Raw genomic sequence first — 16967 nt, 5'->3', positions numbered from 1 at the left:
ATACTCATTTTTTTATCTCTTCCTATAATATTTCTTAAATAACTATTTTGATATTTCTAATTATGTATTCGATAATATTTCTTTTGATATTTCCAATTTCATTTTATTTATTTATTTAGTGTATAGATTTTATCAACACCAGGATTGAAATTTAAAATTCTGGACACTTCAATATTTTATATAGGTTTAAAGATTTTTTAATAAGTAAATCTATAACCCAGACTGCCTGTCTTATTCCTTAAAAATAGAAACGGAAAACCAAGTTTTATTTTTCGCGAAGTATCGACATAGAAATTATGTTAATGGCGATAAAAATAAAAGTAAATGCTTAAGGAAATGGTTTAAAGAAGAAAAAAAATAAAGATATTTAGAACACATTAAGGAATAAATATTCATCATTTTTCCTTTTCTTCTAGATCCATCAGGTACTTGGATAAAGAGTTTTTAATCGCGCAAGAAATGAATTTTAAAATGAATCAATACAAAACGCGCATTTAAAGCAAATGCTGATCAAAATGAAATCGAATGTAATGCAGGTGTCCATAATTTATTAGTTCTATCAGAACATAATGTTATTAGATGACACTGATAAATATATAATAAATAATTTCATGAATAAGAGTTTAGCTTATGCAAATGTAACCCCCCCCCCGATTATCAAAATTGCGTTAAGTGAAGATCCATCACAGACTTTCAAATGTCTTACATTACACATTTTATTGAATTTTAAAAATTCAATACAATTATATCATCTTTATGAGGTAATTATATTCGAATTGCTGGTTCTCCCTTAATAGATATCGAAAGTTCTATCAGAAAATATTTGATTAAATGATCCATTTTTTTAAAAAAATCGGGGGAACGACTGATTGTGTTTTTAAACCAATACCAAAATTGTGGCAGCATTTTTTTTTTATTTATTCTTAAAAAATGGCTTAGAATTCTGGGTTTTGATTAGAGAATTCGATTCTTTACTGTCTCATTTCACTTACATATAGTGACCCCCGGGGGAGCACCTCGAAAAGAGGATGAGATGGTTCCGGTATGATGGTAGGATCTCGCAACCCTGGAGGGTACACAAAAAGGTGGGGGATCTGGCTCCTCCCATCGATGACGGGACGTACTTTCTTCGGGAAGGGTTGTACAGTGGCCGGTGATGGCCCTTAGGACTCAACCACAGTGTTGTTGTTCCGGATGTCCGGTCATTCAGTTTTCTTTATCCGTGTGCTCTCGGGCGGGTCGGAGAGTCAATGATATGATTTACTTACATATAGTGTGGTTTGATCTTATGGTACAGGGTACAGATTTGGTCGTTCCGCGCCAAACATTTTTTAGACGGTTTTTGTGTTAAAAATTAAAATATTCTTAAAAAAGATACAAATAAATCTGATGTAAAATTTGAATATCTTTTCAAAAGGCAAAAATATGAATGAGGGTTTTCACCTAAAATATCATTTAAGTTTAAAAAGAGTCGCGCCGAAATGAACTTATCGTTGTGTACCAAAATCTTGACATTCACACAAAATATGCTTAACCTTTAAACACAACTGCATTTATTACAAAGTGTTGCATGATGAGAGTGCAAAAGATGTTTTTGGGTCAAATAGGTGTGGCCTATTCGAAGTATCGTGATAATGCATCTTTCTTAAATATCATCGTTCGTGTGATAATGACATCTTTCTTTTAAATTACTTACATATAATAAGTATATTTCGAAATAAATTTATGACCAAGTTAAACGGTTATGACTTAAAAGTAGCTAAGTGTGTTTTCAGAAAACAGACTTCGCTACAGCTTATATATATTTTTCATTGGCATTCATAAAAAAACAAATTGTAATAATCTATTTAGATTAATACATGCAATATAAATATCAGTTTGCTTGTTCAAATACATCTATTTAAAAAAAATCACTGGGGAATATTAAAAAAACATAGAAAATTGTAAAAATATTCAAGAATTCAGTTTCTAGAACCCAGAATATTCATTTCTGGGTTTAATGTAAAATAGCAAAGGTCATTTCTGAAATAAAAATCTAATGCGCAATTATCGCTTTCCTAGGAAATCCTTTTTTTGTGAAATCATCTAGGGGAAAACTTCTTTGTAAAAAGAAAAAAATAACTCATAAATCTTGCGCAGTCATCTCAATAATATTTAAAAACTCTAATTCATTTTATCAAATATCTTTGTGAGCCGTGTTTAGTTTTAATTAATCATTTTCTCGTTTTCGAACACGGAAACTTTTTCGGACGTGCTTCACAATTCTGAGTCGTGGCCAGATGACAAGAAAAAGAACAAATCTGAAACCCTCTCCCCACATTTTCCATCACAAGAGGGGGAGGGGAATGTTTGGCCTTTGACGCCATATTTAAAACCGTGGCTTGTGATCTGAATTTCCCGAGACCATACTTGAGGACCTATGGTCAGCTGAAATATGACCAGTGACAATATTCCCATAGTGAATGTGCTAACCCTTCTCCACTCGCTGACCTTCAATTTCGAACGTTTACCAAAATTTCGCGGGAAAGGCCAACCCAACCCAGCTCCGTGATCGCAACAGATCTGCATTCTTATAATGGAAGCATGGCACATTTTAATGTTCAGCAATACAGGAAAGAAAGGGTCAGGGATACAGGGTCATGGAAATAAAACTTAACCACTCCCACAAACACGCGTCAATGGCATAGCAAGGGAAAGAACGGTAGCATAGATTTCCTGCGCACCAGTATGGATGTCCGTCATGCTGGCAAAAATGTTAGCGCTTTTACGATATCTTTTAAAAACAAATATGATGAAACGGATAGAAAATATTGTCATGCCCTGGACGCCACTTACTGTCGCTATGCCACGAGGTGAATTCGGGTTTACGAGGTGGATTCGGGTTTGAATTTCTTGCCCCGAAGCTGAGACTTTATCAAGAGCCCACCACGGCCATTTGTAAGATAATGATAAAAACACACAAGTAGAATCAAGTCAGGGTCCTTGGCGGACACGTGTCAGCAAATAGCCGCCAACGTCTTCTTAATTCATTGGTTTGTCCCGGCATTTAGTCGCCCATACATATTTTATCGGTTTCAAGTGTTGACACATGAAAACTTATTGCATAGCATACACCCAAAGTCAGAATGGGCCCTGTTGAAAGACATCCAGGCCTTCCTGGTATCCAGCTCTTATCTTTCCTTATAAACAATGTTGCATATTATAAACAGTTGATCAACAGTGCCTTAGGATATGTTTCGTTTCCTACCGTCTGTCAGTCTCTTACTGAAGCTAGCTTATATAACAGTGTCTAATTAAACAAGATTTCATTCATGAATACACAGTTTTTCATTAGATGCAATTTTATCTTTTAATCCACATAGAAAGTCTAATAAATATAGAGAAGGTAATATTGACATTGCCATCAGAGATGTTGAAATTTATTTCAAATTGAAGCCATAACTAGTAACAATAAGAATGTTTAAAATGTCGAAATTATGCGTTGCTGGAAATAAATTCAGGTTCTATTAGCAGAGAACAGAGTTTTCATCCTAGAAATGGTCCAGCATGTAGTCCTGAGATTCCTTGAATAAAAAAGAAAAGTTGCCCGGAAAAATTACGAAAGAAAATTAAATTTTGTAAATTTATATTATTACGTTTTCACTTCTAGAACGTTGAGGATATTTTTAAATATGCAAAAAGGAATCTATTATCCTTAATAATAAAGACAATCGGTTATCATGTATGGAAGTGGCGAAAATAACGGTTATCTTCATTTTCCTTATCTTTTAATCTCATTATTCATGTGTCAACACCACGCTTTCTTTTTATGATTTAACTTATGATAATCATTGGCAATCAACACTTTCGTTAATCGAACTATTTTTGATAAAGTTTTAATACTAATCAAATACACGATAAAATAATCTATCACAAAACTGTTAGTTTCCCAATTGTTAACCAGGATAAAAGGGAATGTATCTAATGTCGTTAAACGTCTTGATTTTGCTTTGATAAAATTACAAATAAATAAATAAATTCTGATTTATTTATCTAATGGGCAATTTTTTGAAATGTTTTTCAGAAACAATGCTTTTCTAATATTCTTTTCCCTTTCTCTTTGAAATATAGACCAGTATTTCATGATACTAATTTTATATAGAATTAAAAATTAGGATTTATACTCCACTATGTTTGCAATGTGAATGCCGCTAAGTTCGTTAAAAGGGGGAAGCGATTTGAATTAAATAATAATTTGTTTTTTCAACATAAACGATTTATCAAAATACTAAAAAAAATATTAAATGTAAAGATAAAAGATGAATATACAAGTGTTAACAAAATCTTATAACTTTAAACGAGCAATTTTTACATATATAAATTTATTTCGTGTATCTCGGAAGCAGTTCTAACGATTTGGATCAAATTTTATATTTCGATAAGGCTTCGCTTTTTAAATTTATCTATATAGGTGTCTTTTCTGAAAAAACGCGATTACACACAAATCATTTTAATAACTATTAGAGGCTTTTCCTATCTGCTCTCATGCTAACAATGTTGTGGCATATTGTTATGAGCGAGGATAGAACCTGGGACCTTGTGGTTCGTAACCGAGTAAAAAGACCACAAGACAAAAGCAATTGCCCGTGTTTCGTAGCTGTTATCTGGCTTATAAGTTCTTCACCAATCTGTCTTATAAGTTTTTGTGCCAATGTCAAATAGCGCCATCTTCTGTGGTATTTGCATTGTTGCAATAGAATGATAATCTACTGGTACCTCAACATTCTATGAGATGGCGCTATATGATATCCGAATAAGAATACGTTCGGCTCACATCCAATAGTAACACAGCAATTAATGTGCTAACCAAATCGAATAACATGTTACACCAAAGGTATTCATGATTTTTTAAAATTTAAATGACCAATTCATATGTAGGTAAGATTGAAAAAATATCCATATGTAATCTATATGTGATTCGTAACTAAATATTTACTCCAAAAAAACACGATTTTACAAAAAAAAAAAAAAAAAAAAGTTCCAAGTGAAGCATATTTTTTAAGATATTATATAAATGTGTATTATAAGCTTTTTACAATTTTAATTAAAATTCCCTCGTTTCCTGTTTAAAGATTTTTTTTTTCAAAACATTTGTTTGGTTCGAACAACACCAAGAAACCTAAATATGAAATCAGCATTTTTAACTCAATATTTGCATTCGATTTAAACAAGGATTTCCTAGTTTGTTCGCTGTTCTCTGATTTCTGTTAGTTTTCGCCCTTTTTCGCGCCGTTTTGTTATATGAATGCACTAGTCTTCCACGTCGTTCCTGCGGCAGTTATGGTAGACTTCAGGTTCTTGAATGTTGTTTTATTTGTTTATAAAATATACAACGCTTTGGAACATTTTCGTGATAAAATAAACATGTTTTTTAAAACTTGGATCAAAGATGATTTAGTTCTTGTAGCGATCACTGTATTATACAAAATAATTATGAATTTTCGATAATACTTAAAAAGGTATGTATTATGGGACTAGATCCAGAATCTAAAATAAAATTCATGCATTGCACGCAGATTAAAAATACAGACGGAAAATGTTACATCAGCTAATATTTTAATATTAAATAAAATATATAATTTTAAATAATACATAATTAATTAAAATATAACATTTGTAAACATTTTATACAAAAGCGGGACACGTTCAAGTCGTTTATAAAATCAATTTATGTTCATATAAGAACGTCTGGTCAATTGTATAAATTAGAATTTCAAAAATAAATAGCTATCGCTTTCATCAGAAGTCATTTTACTCATATCTATAAAAAAAAAAAAAAAGGTCATTTTCTATATTCTAAAGCAAAGAATAGAACACATAGAACACGAATACTGAAATAGAAATTTTAAAAAAAATCAGGAATGACTAATTATGTCGACAATATTTCGATGAACGTAATAAAAAATAAATCACAAAGCTCAAAAATATATATTCAGAAACAGAATGGAAGTTGTTTAGTCTACAAAGTAGATAAGTTGTGCTTAGTTCGAGATTCATTTGAAAAGGTTTAAAGATAGCACCTAAAAGAGGAACAAGACATTCAAGGATTTTATCTTGATACGTTGACCCTGATCATAACACGCGTTTCATGCAAGCAGTGCAACTTTTAATTCGAAGAGTTATTAAATCATCTGTTCTAATCAGTGTACTTAAATAGAATACTCTTTTTCAATTTCCATTGAAATATTTAGTCTTACAGTTTAAATTTAAAGCTAATGTATCAGGAAATAACTTATTTGAATTGTGAAATATGTATTTCTGAAAAGTTTAGTGTGTTATTTTCTTATATTTTCCCGTTGCATGATTAACATTTAAACTTTATTTTAAAAAACTTTAAATGGATGAGTTTAAAAAAAAACTATAACAATAAGAGATTTAAATTTACGTACAAGGCAAAAGTTTAATTTATTTTTAAATTTCGAATGGCATTACAAAGCTGTAGAGATATAGAGAAAGCCCTATCGAAAAACGACCAGAAATTAAATGTATGTTTTATAACAGCTGCCACCAATGTGACGTCTAAGTCACATGATAAACTAAATTCCGCATGCCATCTAACTGTATACTACCTTACGTTCTCTGATGTATCAGCACGTCTTTTATTCTCCGGCAAGATACATTTTTGAATTTCTAAAAACTGGTGCGGTGCATTAGACGATAAAAATGTGAACATGGATTAATTTCATTACATGTTTTAACTTTTTTAAATCTAATAAAAACTTCCATAAATAATTTCAGATTCAAATCAATTTAATTTTCAAAAGTCTTAAAAAGTAAGATTTCTTTCAGATTCGACATATTTATATTGATTATTTGCGATAAATTAAATACGGCATTTAGTTACACATCTATGAAATAATTTTTTCTGCCGTGTTCCTTCTACTTAATTTGAAGATAAAAACGATTATACTATAAATAGCACGGATGTTTAGTTTTCTCACACTTTTAAAAATGTCAAGTGGGTATTGTTTCCAAATATAGAAAAAATAAAAGTCAAAATATGGATTTTAACGTTCTATTTCCTTCGCTTGACGCTTACAGATGATCCGCGCCATTTTCTGCGCATTCTTTAAACAATGGTCACAGAAAGAATTATTTTTAAAAAATTCTAAAAATTATCAAACTATCTGTTTATCAATTTAAGTTTCAAAAGCTTTTTCTATTATAAGTTTATAAACATTAAATAAATGTTTAAAGAATGTTGAGGTATTTTTGAAAGTTCTGGAACATTTCCATCTGTTTAAAAGAATGAATTACCGGTACTTGTCTTGAAGTTAGAAGTAATACGTGAATAGGTAACAGAAGATTATGTTTTAGTTTCTCTCTCAGCATTTTTATAAAGCATTTACTATTTATTGTCCTAAAGCATTTACTATTTATTGTCCTAAAGCATTTACTATTTATTGTACTTTTGCTATATACTTTTGTTTCACAAAATTTTCTCTCGAATGTTTGCTTTTTCGATTATTACATAATTCTGCAAATTTGAAATCACGATCGAAATAATAAAAAAATTTAATAAAACGGTTATTATCATTTTTTAAAAATTATTGGTTAAATTTAAATAATTACGAAATCATTTATAGCCAAATATGAAAATTTTAGATTCCATCATTCCACAGATATTATTTTGCAGACATGCTTTTCAAATTACAAGTAAAAATTAAATATAAATTCAAATCTTTTAAAATTTAAGGAGTAAAAGTTGTGTTTTTTTGTAAATTCTAACGCATATTGTACCAAACAAAGAAAAAGTATGATTTAATTGAAAGAATTGTTTTAAACATTATATAAACCTTTAAAAAATAGAATTTAAAAACACAGGAATAAAGACAATATACTCACTTCTGAAACCGTTTATGCGATTTCAATTCCATTAGTACACAATCCATCATGTTTTTATTCTCTGGTAAAACTGAAACCCCTCCAAACACCATTTTCAGAAGAAAAGATCAAATTCACTAAGTAATCCTTTTGTGGAATTCAGAAATGCCAACTCACGAAACAACTTTAATGGGATTTATCAGCTGATGAAAAAGGATTTAAAATGGTCCTTTCCATTTTCATAAAAAAGGAATGATTACACTCAAATGAAAATAAATTCACGAACAGGAATTAATTCCAGGTGGGAGAACCATTTTCAAAAATTTCACACACTTTAGTTACAATTTTTCTAAAAAATTCGACACCAGATGATAAAGAAATTCTCTTTTAATCATTTCATTCGTAAGGGAAAACACTTTTCTTTCCATAACGCTTTTTCTCCTCTTTTAGCAGAATTAAATTCTTAGATCAGGAATTAAGCAAATCCTCAGGCAACAGCGGGAGAGGGAAAAAAATCCAATTAGCGAACTTTTAATTACAAAATTAATTTCATTACTCGGCGTGGGAAGAGGTACGCTGAAAGGTAAAAGTGAGGCACAACACAAGCACAGTGTTTGAAAGCTAATTCCATTTTCTCATTATTCACCACTCGACTTGATTAGTTTTCCAACTCTTTTTCCCCCACTCTCTAAACGTAAAAGCGTTTGCTTGCAGGAAAATGTATTTTAATAATTTAAATGTACAATGTAGAAGCAATTCCTTCTTAATGTTTAGGAGTCTCCGATTGAATCACTCATTCAGCCTTTATGATGAATTAATTTCAGAAAAGGAATATTTTTAGCTTTTCTTTCTTACTTTAAGCACATTTTTTTCAAAAAGAAAAACACAATTCGTAGCAAACAAATCGCATCACAAAAAAACATTTGAAAAATTCTGAAACTTAATCATAATTTTCGTCTTGGTACTTGGGTTAATATTCAATACATGGGGATTCTTTCATTAAGATTTAAACGAAAAGAAAAAAACGAAACGTTTTCTGCATTTGCAACGGTTGTAAATTAAAAGTTTTAAACAATATTAAGTAGACTCAAATATATGCACGCCTGATGGCACAAAAACACATTAGGTAAAAAAGTTTTTCATTATCACTGATGAAAGCAGCCACAAAAAAAACTTTTTAAAAAACTCTTTTACCAACAGACGATTTTTTCCCACTATCACCAAACGTTTTAATTCCACATGCATCACCGGCTGATGACAATTAACAATTTTATCGGGTAAACGAACACAAATTCCGAATTTTTATGGTCACATTATTTTCTTTCAGAACAGTTTTTTTCAGCAGAACCAACAAATTCTTTTGTGGAAAATTCTTTTTAGTGCAAATAATTCTTTCAAAATATCCGTTCTCAGTGACCGGGTAGAAGAATATCCGGAGAGAGAAAAAGATACGATCTTCGATAAGCGTAAAAGTGAAGATTGAAGAGTAGCGCCACTGCCACACTTGGAGTGGTTGAAAACTTTCTCTCTCAAGGGTTATTTCAAGAAAAAGCGCCAATCAATCATTTGGCTACTAGTTCACCGTGCCAAAAAACGTGGGAAGAACAAATTCGTCCAGTGGTCCCACTCAAGAAGTTACGAACATGAATGGGGACGTTAAGTGTGAGGCCATTTTTAGAAAACAGTGTCGTAATTTATGAGTTCTGAGAAATGAGTATTCCAGACAATAATTAAGAAAGAGTAAGTTCTTGTTATGAAAGAACAGGATTAATTTTGAAAATATATGGCATAGGAAAACAAATCGTTTGGTTAAAAAAATTTATTAGAATTGCTTATGGTTCGTCAAATTTATACAGATTTTATTGTTTAGAGGAAACAAATGTTTAGAGGAAATAAATATTTCATGATTACATAAGTTCCCATTTCTGAATTACTAAAAAAAAAAAAAATTCCAAAGAAATTAGCATAGTTAGAGATGAAATGAAATTTATGTAAAGCAACAGAATTATGAAGGAAAGTTTCACAATTATTTTTCGCGCATAATAGTGAAGGAAAATTAAGATTAAAATGGTATAATACAAAATATATAATTCGAATTCTAATATTAGTGAACTAATTTAATTGATTATTTGTTTTTATTTGTTTTTAATTTTTTTTAATTGATTCATATCTTATTAGATTAATAAACATCCCAATTAAAATTACTTAATTTTTTTTTGAAATTTATTAATTTTTATAATCTCAAATAACTGCTAAAAATTTGTAAAAAATAGATTCGAATTTATTGAAAGGATTCTTAAAGGTTTATTGCATTACGAGAACTTTTAATTAGACTTTATCGAGAAAAGAAATTCCTTATGGATAAAGTTTTGTAAAAGTACAGATTTTCATCTGAACGATAAATATAACTTTATGAAAACGTTTTTCACAACGTTATTGAATACTAAGTCTGCAATTTTTTAATTTGTTAACTTTTCAATAGTGAAGTTTAGTTGCAAATATATAATTCATTATTATTATGTGATTACGATAGTTCATTATTATTAATTATTTGAATAAGCATTTTTTCAACAAATATTTAAATATTATGCTTGTTTTGTTCAGAAGAACACATTTAAATATAAGCTTCGAATTTCCCACAGAGTAAATTAAAATCGTTTGCAGAATGATAATGAGCTAAAATTGTGTTTCTTTTTTGTGCAAAATCATGCAAAAAGCAATTCAGAATTTCAGACTAATGTTTTATTCTCTGATGCCGCACTGCACGCAATGTGAAAATCGATTTGTTTTTAAGCGGCATCAAAACTTAGAGGCCCTAGCATATAATGGAGACTGAAATGGAAAAGAAATTTCAAATGTTTTGAATCACGAAAGAAAGCATTTCTCATAGAAGAGTAATTTATTGTGGTAAATAAGTAGCATGATTAAATGTAATAATTCAGCTGCCGCTTAAAAAATAGTTTTCATTACTTTCGAGTATTTACTTTAATATTTTTGACGATTTTCAAACTTATTTATGTGCTATTTCCACTGTTACAATTAACTTCATATGAAACCAAAAATCAACCTTTACCGACTAAATTCAGATAGATATAAACTTAGAATTGTACTTTCGAGATTTTAAAAATGAAGGAAATTTTAAATAGACCTTTTTTTTTCTGTTTCCATTTCTTATTGAACTAATCGTTGCCAACGTAATGATGTATAACATAATCGGCACGCGAAAAAAAAATGTTTCCAAAAATGAAACCATGTCTTTCTAACTGCAATGGTATCAATTCATACTTCATTAAATGCACTACACCAATGGAATTTTGAAATTCTTAACGCATCGTGCAAGATAAGAGAAAAACAAAGGTGTAACATGACAACGCAAGACAGTTACAACCAACACATTAAATGCCACTCATAGTTACATATATATATATCACGTAACTGAATCTATGATATAAATTTGAAAAATTTCATATTTCTCTACTTATCTTTTAAATTATGTTGAATCCTTTTAAGAACTCTAGGTTTGTAGCATTCGCTTTAATAGTGTAATGCCACAATTTTTATTCAACATTAGAAGAAAAATAGAACAAATCAATGATGCCTATTTCGTTTTAATATGCATATTGTGATACTAATTTATTATTATGAAGTCTCCAATGGCTTTGATTGAAAAAAAGAAAATGAAGAGAAAACTTCTGTTTCTATAAAATGGTTATAACCAAATGCAAAAAGGACCATCATTTCTTTACAAATGAAACTGGAAATAATGCATTAGAAATGTTCTTATAAGAATAAAACATTTTTATTAAAAAACGCCAAACGATTTCATTTTATTTTTGGAATTTTTTGGAGTTCGATTCTGTCTATTTTAGTGTTTCTTTTTAAGAGAATGACATATATATATATATATATATATATATATATACAGAGAGAGAGAGAGAGAGAGAGAGAGCAATGATAATTAATAAAAAATAAATTTTCTATTATTTTTTTACGATATTAATATAAGTAACAGAAAGAGTTATAAAAATCTTTTTGCTTATAAATCTATTCCCAATAACATAGTTATCCCCAATAATCTATTTTATATATATTTATCTCTTTGAGAAAACAAGAGTAGTAATTTCACAATTTAACCTTGAATTTCTTAACAAAGAACTTCTTAAACGTCTTGAGAAGAATACAACTATTACAACATTCCAAATAAAAGTTCTGACGGGTGCCAAAAAGAGCGATAAACCCTTCACTTCTTGGCATCCTTCCTTGTTAAGTCTAGAAGACTCAGACAGGGGTGTAGGGCGAGGCTCTTGACTCCTCTGGTTGCCTGGTGGTTGCTTTTCCGTCATGCCTCAAATAGACGCGCCTGCCTCTGATCTGCTCTGACACTGCTGATGCGCCAGATAGGGCGACGTAAATATTCTCCTCTCCACCTCCCCTAAAAAACCCCTCTCCCTTAAATAAAAAACAACAACCACCGAGGCAGCGCTATATTTATGGCTGCAAGTATGTCATCATATGAAGAAGATATAAATTCGTTAAATGGCGCTATAATAGCAATTTCGGATGGATATTTCACTTACATTCGTTGACATATGTCGCAGTTAAAGATGGAGCCTATTTGTTTTTTCTCACGAAATAGATGTTTCATGGGTTTTGTTGTGATGATGCATTCATATGGCTTAGGATTGGAGCTATTAATTTTTCTGACAAGATGCCAAAACAAGAAATATCAATCTGAGTGTAAAAATTATGACAAAGTTTCGTTATAGTTTGTTTTAATATGGCGATAATTTTGTTATTCTTGATGTCAGCAGAGTATCCAAAAAATTGAACAAAACAATTAATAACATAGCTGGATTTTTAAAAATTTAAACTTATAAGTATAATGCTTTTGGCTTTTTTCGCATGCAAAGCACCAAAGAGAAGATTTGCAATCATCACAAATTTCGATCTCGAGATTTTGATGAATCTCCAAGTTTTAAACATTAAATCTAAAAATACCATTGTTAGATTTCTGTTGATCTGTGAAGCAATAATACTAAAACGTAAAGAACTATAAAAATGCATTCGTTACACAAAACAGATTTTATCATAATAAATCATAGATTTCTATCATATTAAATCACAGATTTCTATCAATTTCAATCATAGATTTCTATCAAATTTTTATCATATTAAATCACAGATTTCTATCAAATTAAATCATAGATTTCTATCAAATTTTTATCATATTAAATCACAGACTTCTATATCAATCATAGATTTCTATCAAATTTTTATCATATTAAATCACAGATTTTTATCAAATTAAATCACAGATTTCTATCAATTTCAATCATAGATTTCTATGAAATTTTTATCAAATTAAATCACAGATTTCTATCAATTTCAATCATAGATTTCTATGAAATTTTGGATGACAGCCAAACACGAAAAGTCTGTCTCTCAGTCTATGTATTTGTGAACACGATAACTAGAAAATGCTACAAGCTAATTGGATGAAATTATGCTTTTGATTTTTGCACCAAAATTGAAAATGGCTATCAAATTTTTAAATAATTCTATCCTTCAGTTTGTAAAGCAGACTATTCAAACAACAAACGCGGCAAGCTAAATAAATACATGACTTTATTAATTGATCTTTATAACAAAATTGTAGATTAATGGCAAATTTTGGACCAAATCATTTAAAGGAAAAATAGTTCTGTCCTAAGAAATGACGAAATTCTGATTAAACACACGAAGCAGTTATCAATACAGTTAAAAATAAGAAATTAATTTGACCGTTGTACAAAAGAATAGTCCCATATCCCCCAGCCTAAGGCAACAAAAAGCCCACAGCCGTTGCTCAATCTGCAAATAAGTTTGAAATATAAAAAAATATAATACATATCTATATAATAAAGCTCAATTTGTGTGTGTGTTGGCGCTCTACAGGCCAGACTGTTTGACTTACAGCTACCAAATTTGGTACATGTATAACTTGGAGGTCGGGAATGTACACCTGGGGTCCCTTTCTTTAAATTTTTAATTAGAATTTTAATTATTAATTAAAAACTAACTTTCCCGCCAAAAAAATCTTCATTTCCCCACCGCCAAATGAGTAAGACTTCAGTTTTTTTCCTACGCTAATAAGATTAGGCGTAACATTTTTCGACCGATTTTTTCAAACGATTCTGTTTATTTTCTTAATGTTTGATGCTTTTAAAATTAAACATTGTTAATTAATCGATCGTTCGATTCATTCTGAAGTACTTTTGAATTAAAATAAAACATAATAAAGGAAATTAAAAATTTCTAATCTGTATAGCGTTACCCCAATTGATGTAGAAAATACACGCATTTGCATTACCATAACTGGCGTTGAAAATTCACGGATGCGCATTGTGTTCTGATTGTTGACAACTATTTTCAACGGATTCGGACTTGATTTAAATTATATTTAGAATAGTTTTGTGCTTTTGTAATTAAATTGTATTTAAGTTAGTTATATATTTTTTGTATATGCTTATAGTTTTAAGTACATCTGTTTTTTAAGTAGTTTTTTAACTTGTTTTCGACCGATTATTTTAAACGATTCTGTTTATTTTCTTAGTGTTTGATGCATTTAAAACTAAACATTGTTAAAAAATTCTAAAGATATTACATAAATTAAGAAAGATATTCTTTAGTGCCCATAAAGTTTAAGTGCTCAGTGACTCTGTTTTCAGTAATTATATTATAAAAAAATGCTTTGTTTTAATAAAAAATATTATTATATTAATTGCAGATTAATTCTTTCCACTTTAATTTAAAGCATAAATTCTACGGGAGCTAACAGAAAATGAGAGAGATACATATTACGTTATGGCTGAAGACCTTTTATTATATTATGTGTGGATTATATGACTATCAAAATTTGAAGTTTTAAAATATTTTGATGAAGAAGCTATTAAAATAGGAGTTGCATAAAATATTTAATTATTAAAATTTTAACGAGCATTAAGATTGACGAACCGGCTGGTCGCCAAAGGTGGCAAGTAAAGAATAAAGTTCTGAAAATTAAACGATACTTGATTTCTATTTTAATACGAATCTATGGTTTTGCAAATAAAGTAAGAACACACAAGAAAATTACTCTAAAAATAATGAAAAAAAAAATCTCGACAGCTTGAGGTCCACCTAAATGATCGTGCTCCCAGGTAATTGCTTATTTGATAGTAAAATATTGGAATCGAGTGATTATGCATATATTACATTTCTATTACATTTAAAAGAAATACAGAAATATTTCCTCAACTCATATTTCTTAAACACTAATAATTTTAATATAATTCTTATAAACATTAAAAAGACACATGTACTGGCAATTAATCAAGAGATGTATGAGTATTTGATATCAGATAATTATTATTCTTAACTGATTAAATTATTATTACACTCTTATGATAACTGATAAAGTTTTATCAGAAAGAATAAAAAGTAATATCATGTAAAGCAATATCAAAAAGTAAAGCAATATCCTGATTGTTCGCTGTTATCTAAAAAGATTACTTTCTGTTAAATCTAATAAAATTAGAGCTGACGAATTGTTTTCTTTATCACCAGACAGTGATACGTTTCGGAAACTGAGTGTCTATTCTCAAGATTATACAGATAAGTCAAGTTTCAATTTTACTGTTAACACAAAAGCAACCAAGATTATTATTTGGAAAATAATTTTTACTTGAAATTTAATTAATGAAAATTTAAAGAGATATATTGGACATCAGCATCCGGTCCTGGAAAATTGTTTCAAAAACATTTCAGATAAAATTCGAAATTTTGCTACTGGAAACCGAACAGAGAATTTCTTGATGCTCTGTCAATAATAAATGTATAAATTTATGGTATTAATATTTTATTTATCATTTATTTATTTTTTGCTTATCTGTACTACAAATAATAATGGAGATTGTGTGTGTGTTTTGATTCACATTCAATAAAGCAAACTGTGCATTTTTCAAAGTAGATTGTAAGCCACTAATCGCTTCTCCGATATTTTGCAACTAATGGTTTGTACAACAAAAAAATCGGATACTTGCTCCAGACCTTAACTTGAACAGGCTCGCGTTCACGGTCGACTTTAAAAGGAATTGTATCTTGAGCCTACAATTTCCTGAAGCCGAGACGCTGTCAATAGGTCTAGCAGTTCTATTTTTTTTCCCTTCTTAATTCTTCATTATCCTAAAGCATAAATTAACTGTAACGAAAATTGCTTGAAGAGGTTTTTAATATTCTTCTCTTTTTTCCCCCTTCTTAATATTTCATTATCTTAAAGCATAAATTAATTGTAATTAAAATTGTTCAGACAGCAATTTTCTTCCCTTTTTTTCTCTTCTTAATCCTTTATTAACCAAAGGCATAAATTAATTATAATGAAAATTGTTCGGAGAGGCTGCTTAATATTCTTCTCAATCCTTCATTATCCAAAAGCAAAAAATTATTTGTAACGAAAATTGTTTGGAGAGAGTATTTAATATTCCTCTCTCTCTCTTCCTTCTAAATCCTTCATTATCCAAAAACATAAAATAAATTAATTGTAACGAAAATTGTTTGGAGAGGGTTCTTAATACTCTTCGCAATCCTTCATTATCGAAAAGAAGAAAAATTAATTGCATCGAAAATTGTTTGGAGAGAGTTCTTAATCTTCTTCTTTTTTTTTAATCCTTCATTATCCAAAAGCATAAATTAATTGTAATGAAAATTCTTCGGAGAGGCTGCTTAATATTCTTCTCAATCCTTCATTATCCAAAAGCAAAAAATTATTTGTAACGAAAATTGTTTGGAGAGAGTATTTAATATTCCTCTCTCTCTCTTCCTTCTAAATCCTTCATTATCCAAAAACATAAAATAAATTAATTGTAACGAAAATTGTTTGGAGAGGGTTCTTAATACTCTTCGCAATCCTTCATTATCCAAAAGAAAAAAAATTAATTGCATCGAAAATAGTTTGGAGAGAGTTCTTAATCTTCTTTTTTTTTTTTAATCCTTCATTATCCAAAAGCATAAATTAATTGTAATGAAAATTCTTCGGAGAGGCTGCTTAATATTCTTCTCGATCCTTCATTATCCAAAAGCAAAAAATT

General features: G+C 29.5%; 1 protein-coding gene across 4 annotated transcripts in view; it reads right to left on the bottom strand.

Moving 5' to 3' along the window:
* The window catches only part of LOC129987877 (rap guanine nucleotide exchange factor 2-like), a 475413-nt gene that overhangs the window by 82160 nt on the left and 376286 nt on the right, over window positions 1-16967 (bottom strand). The window contains exon 1 of one of the 4 annotated variants that reach the window (XM_056095851.1): window positions 7885-9333. The exons of the other annotated variants lie outside the window; for them this stretch is intronic. Coding sequence (XP_055951826.1) covers window positions 7885-7976 — 92 coding nt within the window. The 5' untranslated portion in view covers window positions 7977-9333. Of the gene's footprint in view, window positions 1-7884; window positions 9334-16967 lie in introns of those variants that run through there. 4 annotated transcript variants of the gene reach the window in all.

Source organism: Argiope bruennichi, chromosome 10 (genome assembly GCF_947563725.1).
Source record: "Argiope bruennichi chromosome 10, qqArgBrue1.1, whole genome shotgun sequence".
Classification (NCBI taxonomy): domain Eukaryota; kingdom Metazoa; phylum Arthropoda; class Arachnida; order Araneae; family Araneidae; genus Argiope; species Argiope bruennichi.
The sequence above is the reverse complement of the archived record's forward strand: the minus strand, read 5'-3'. Positions and strand labels throughout refer to the sequence as shown.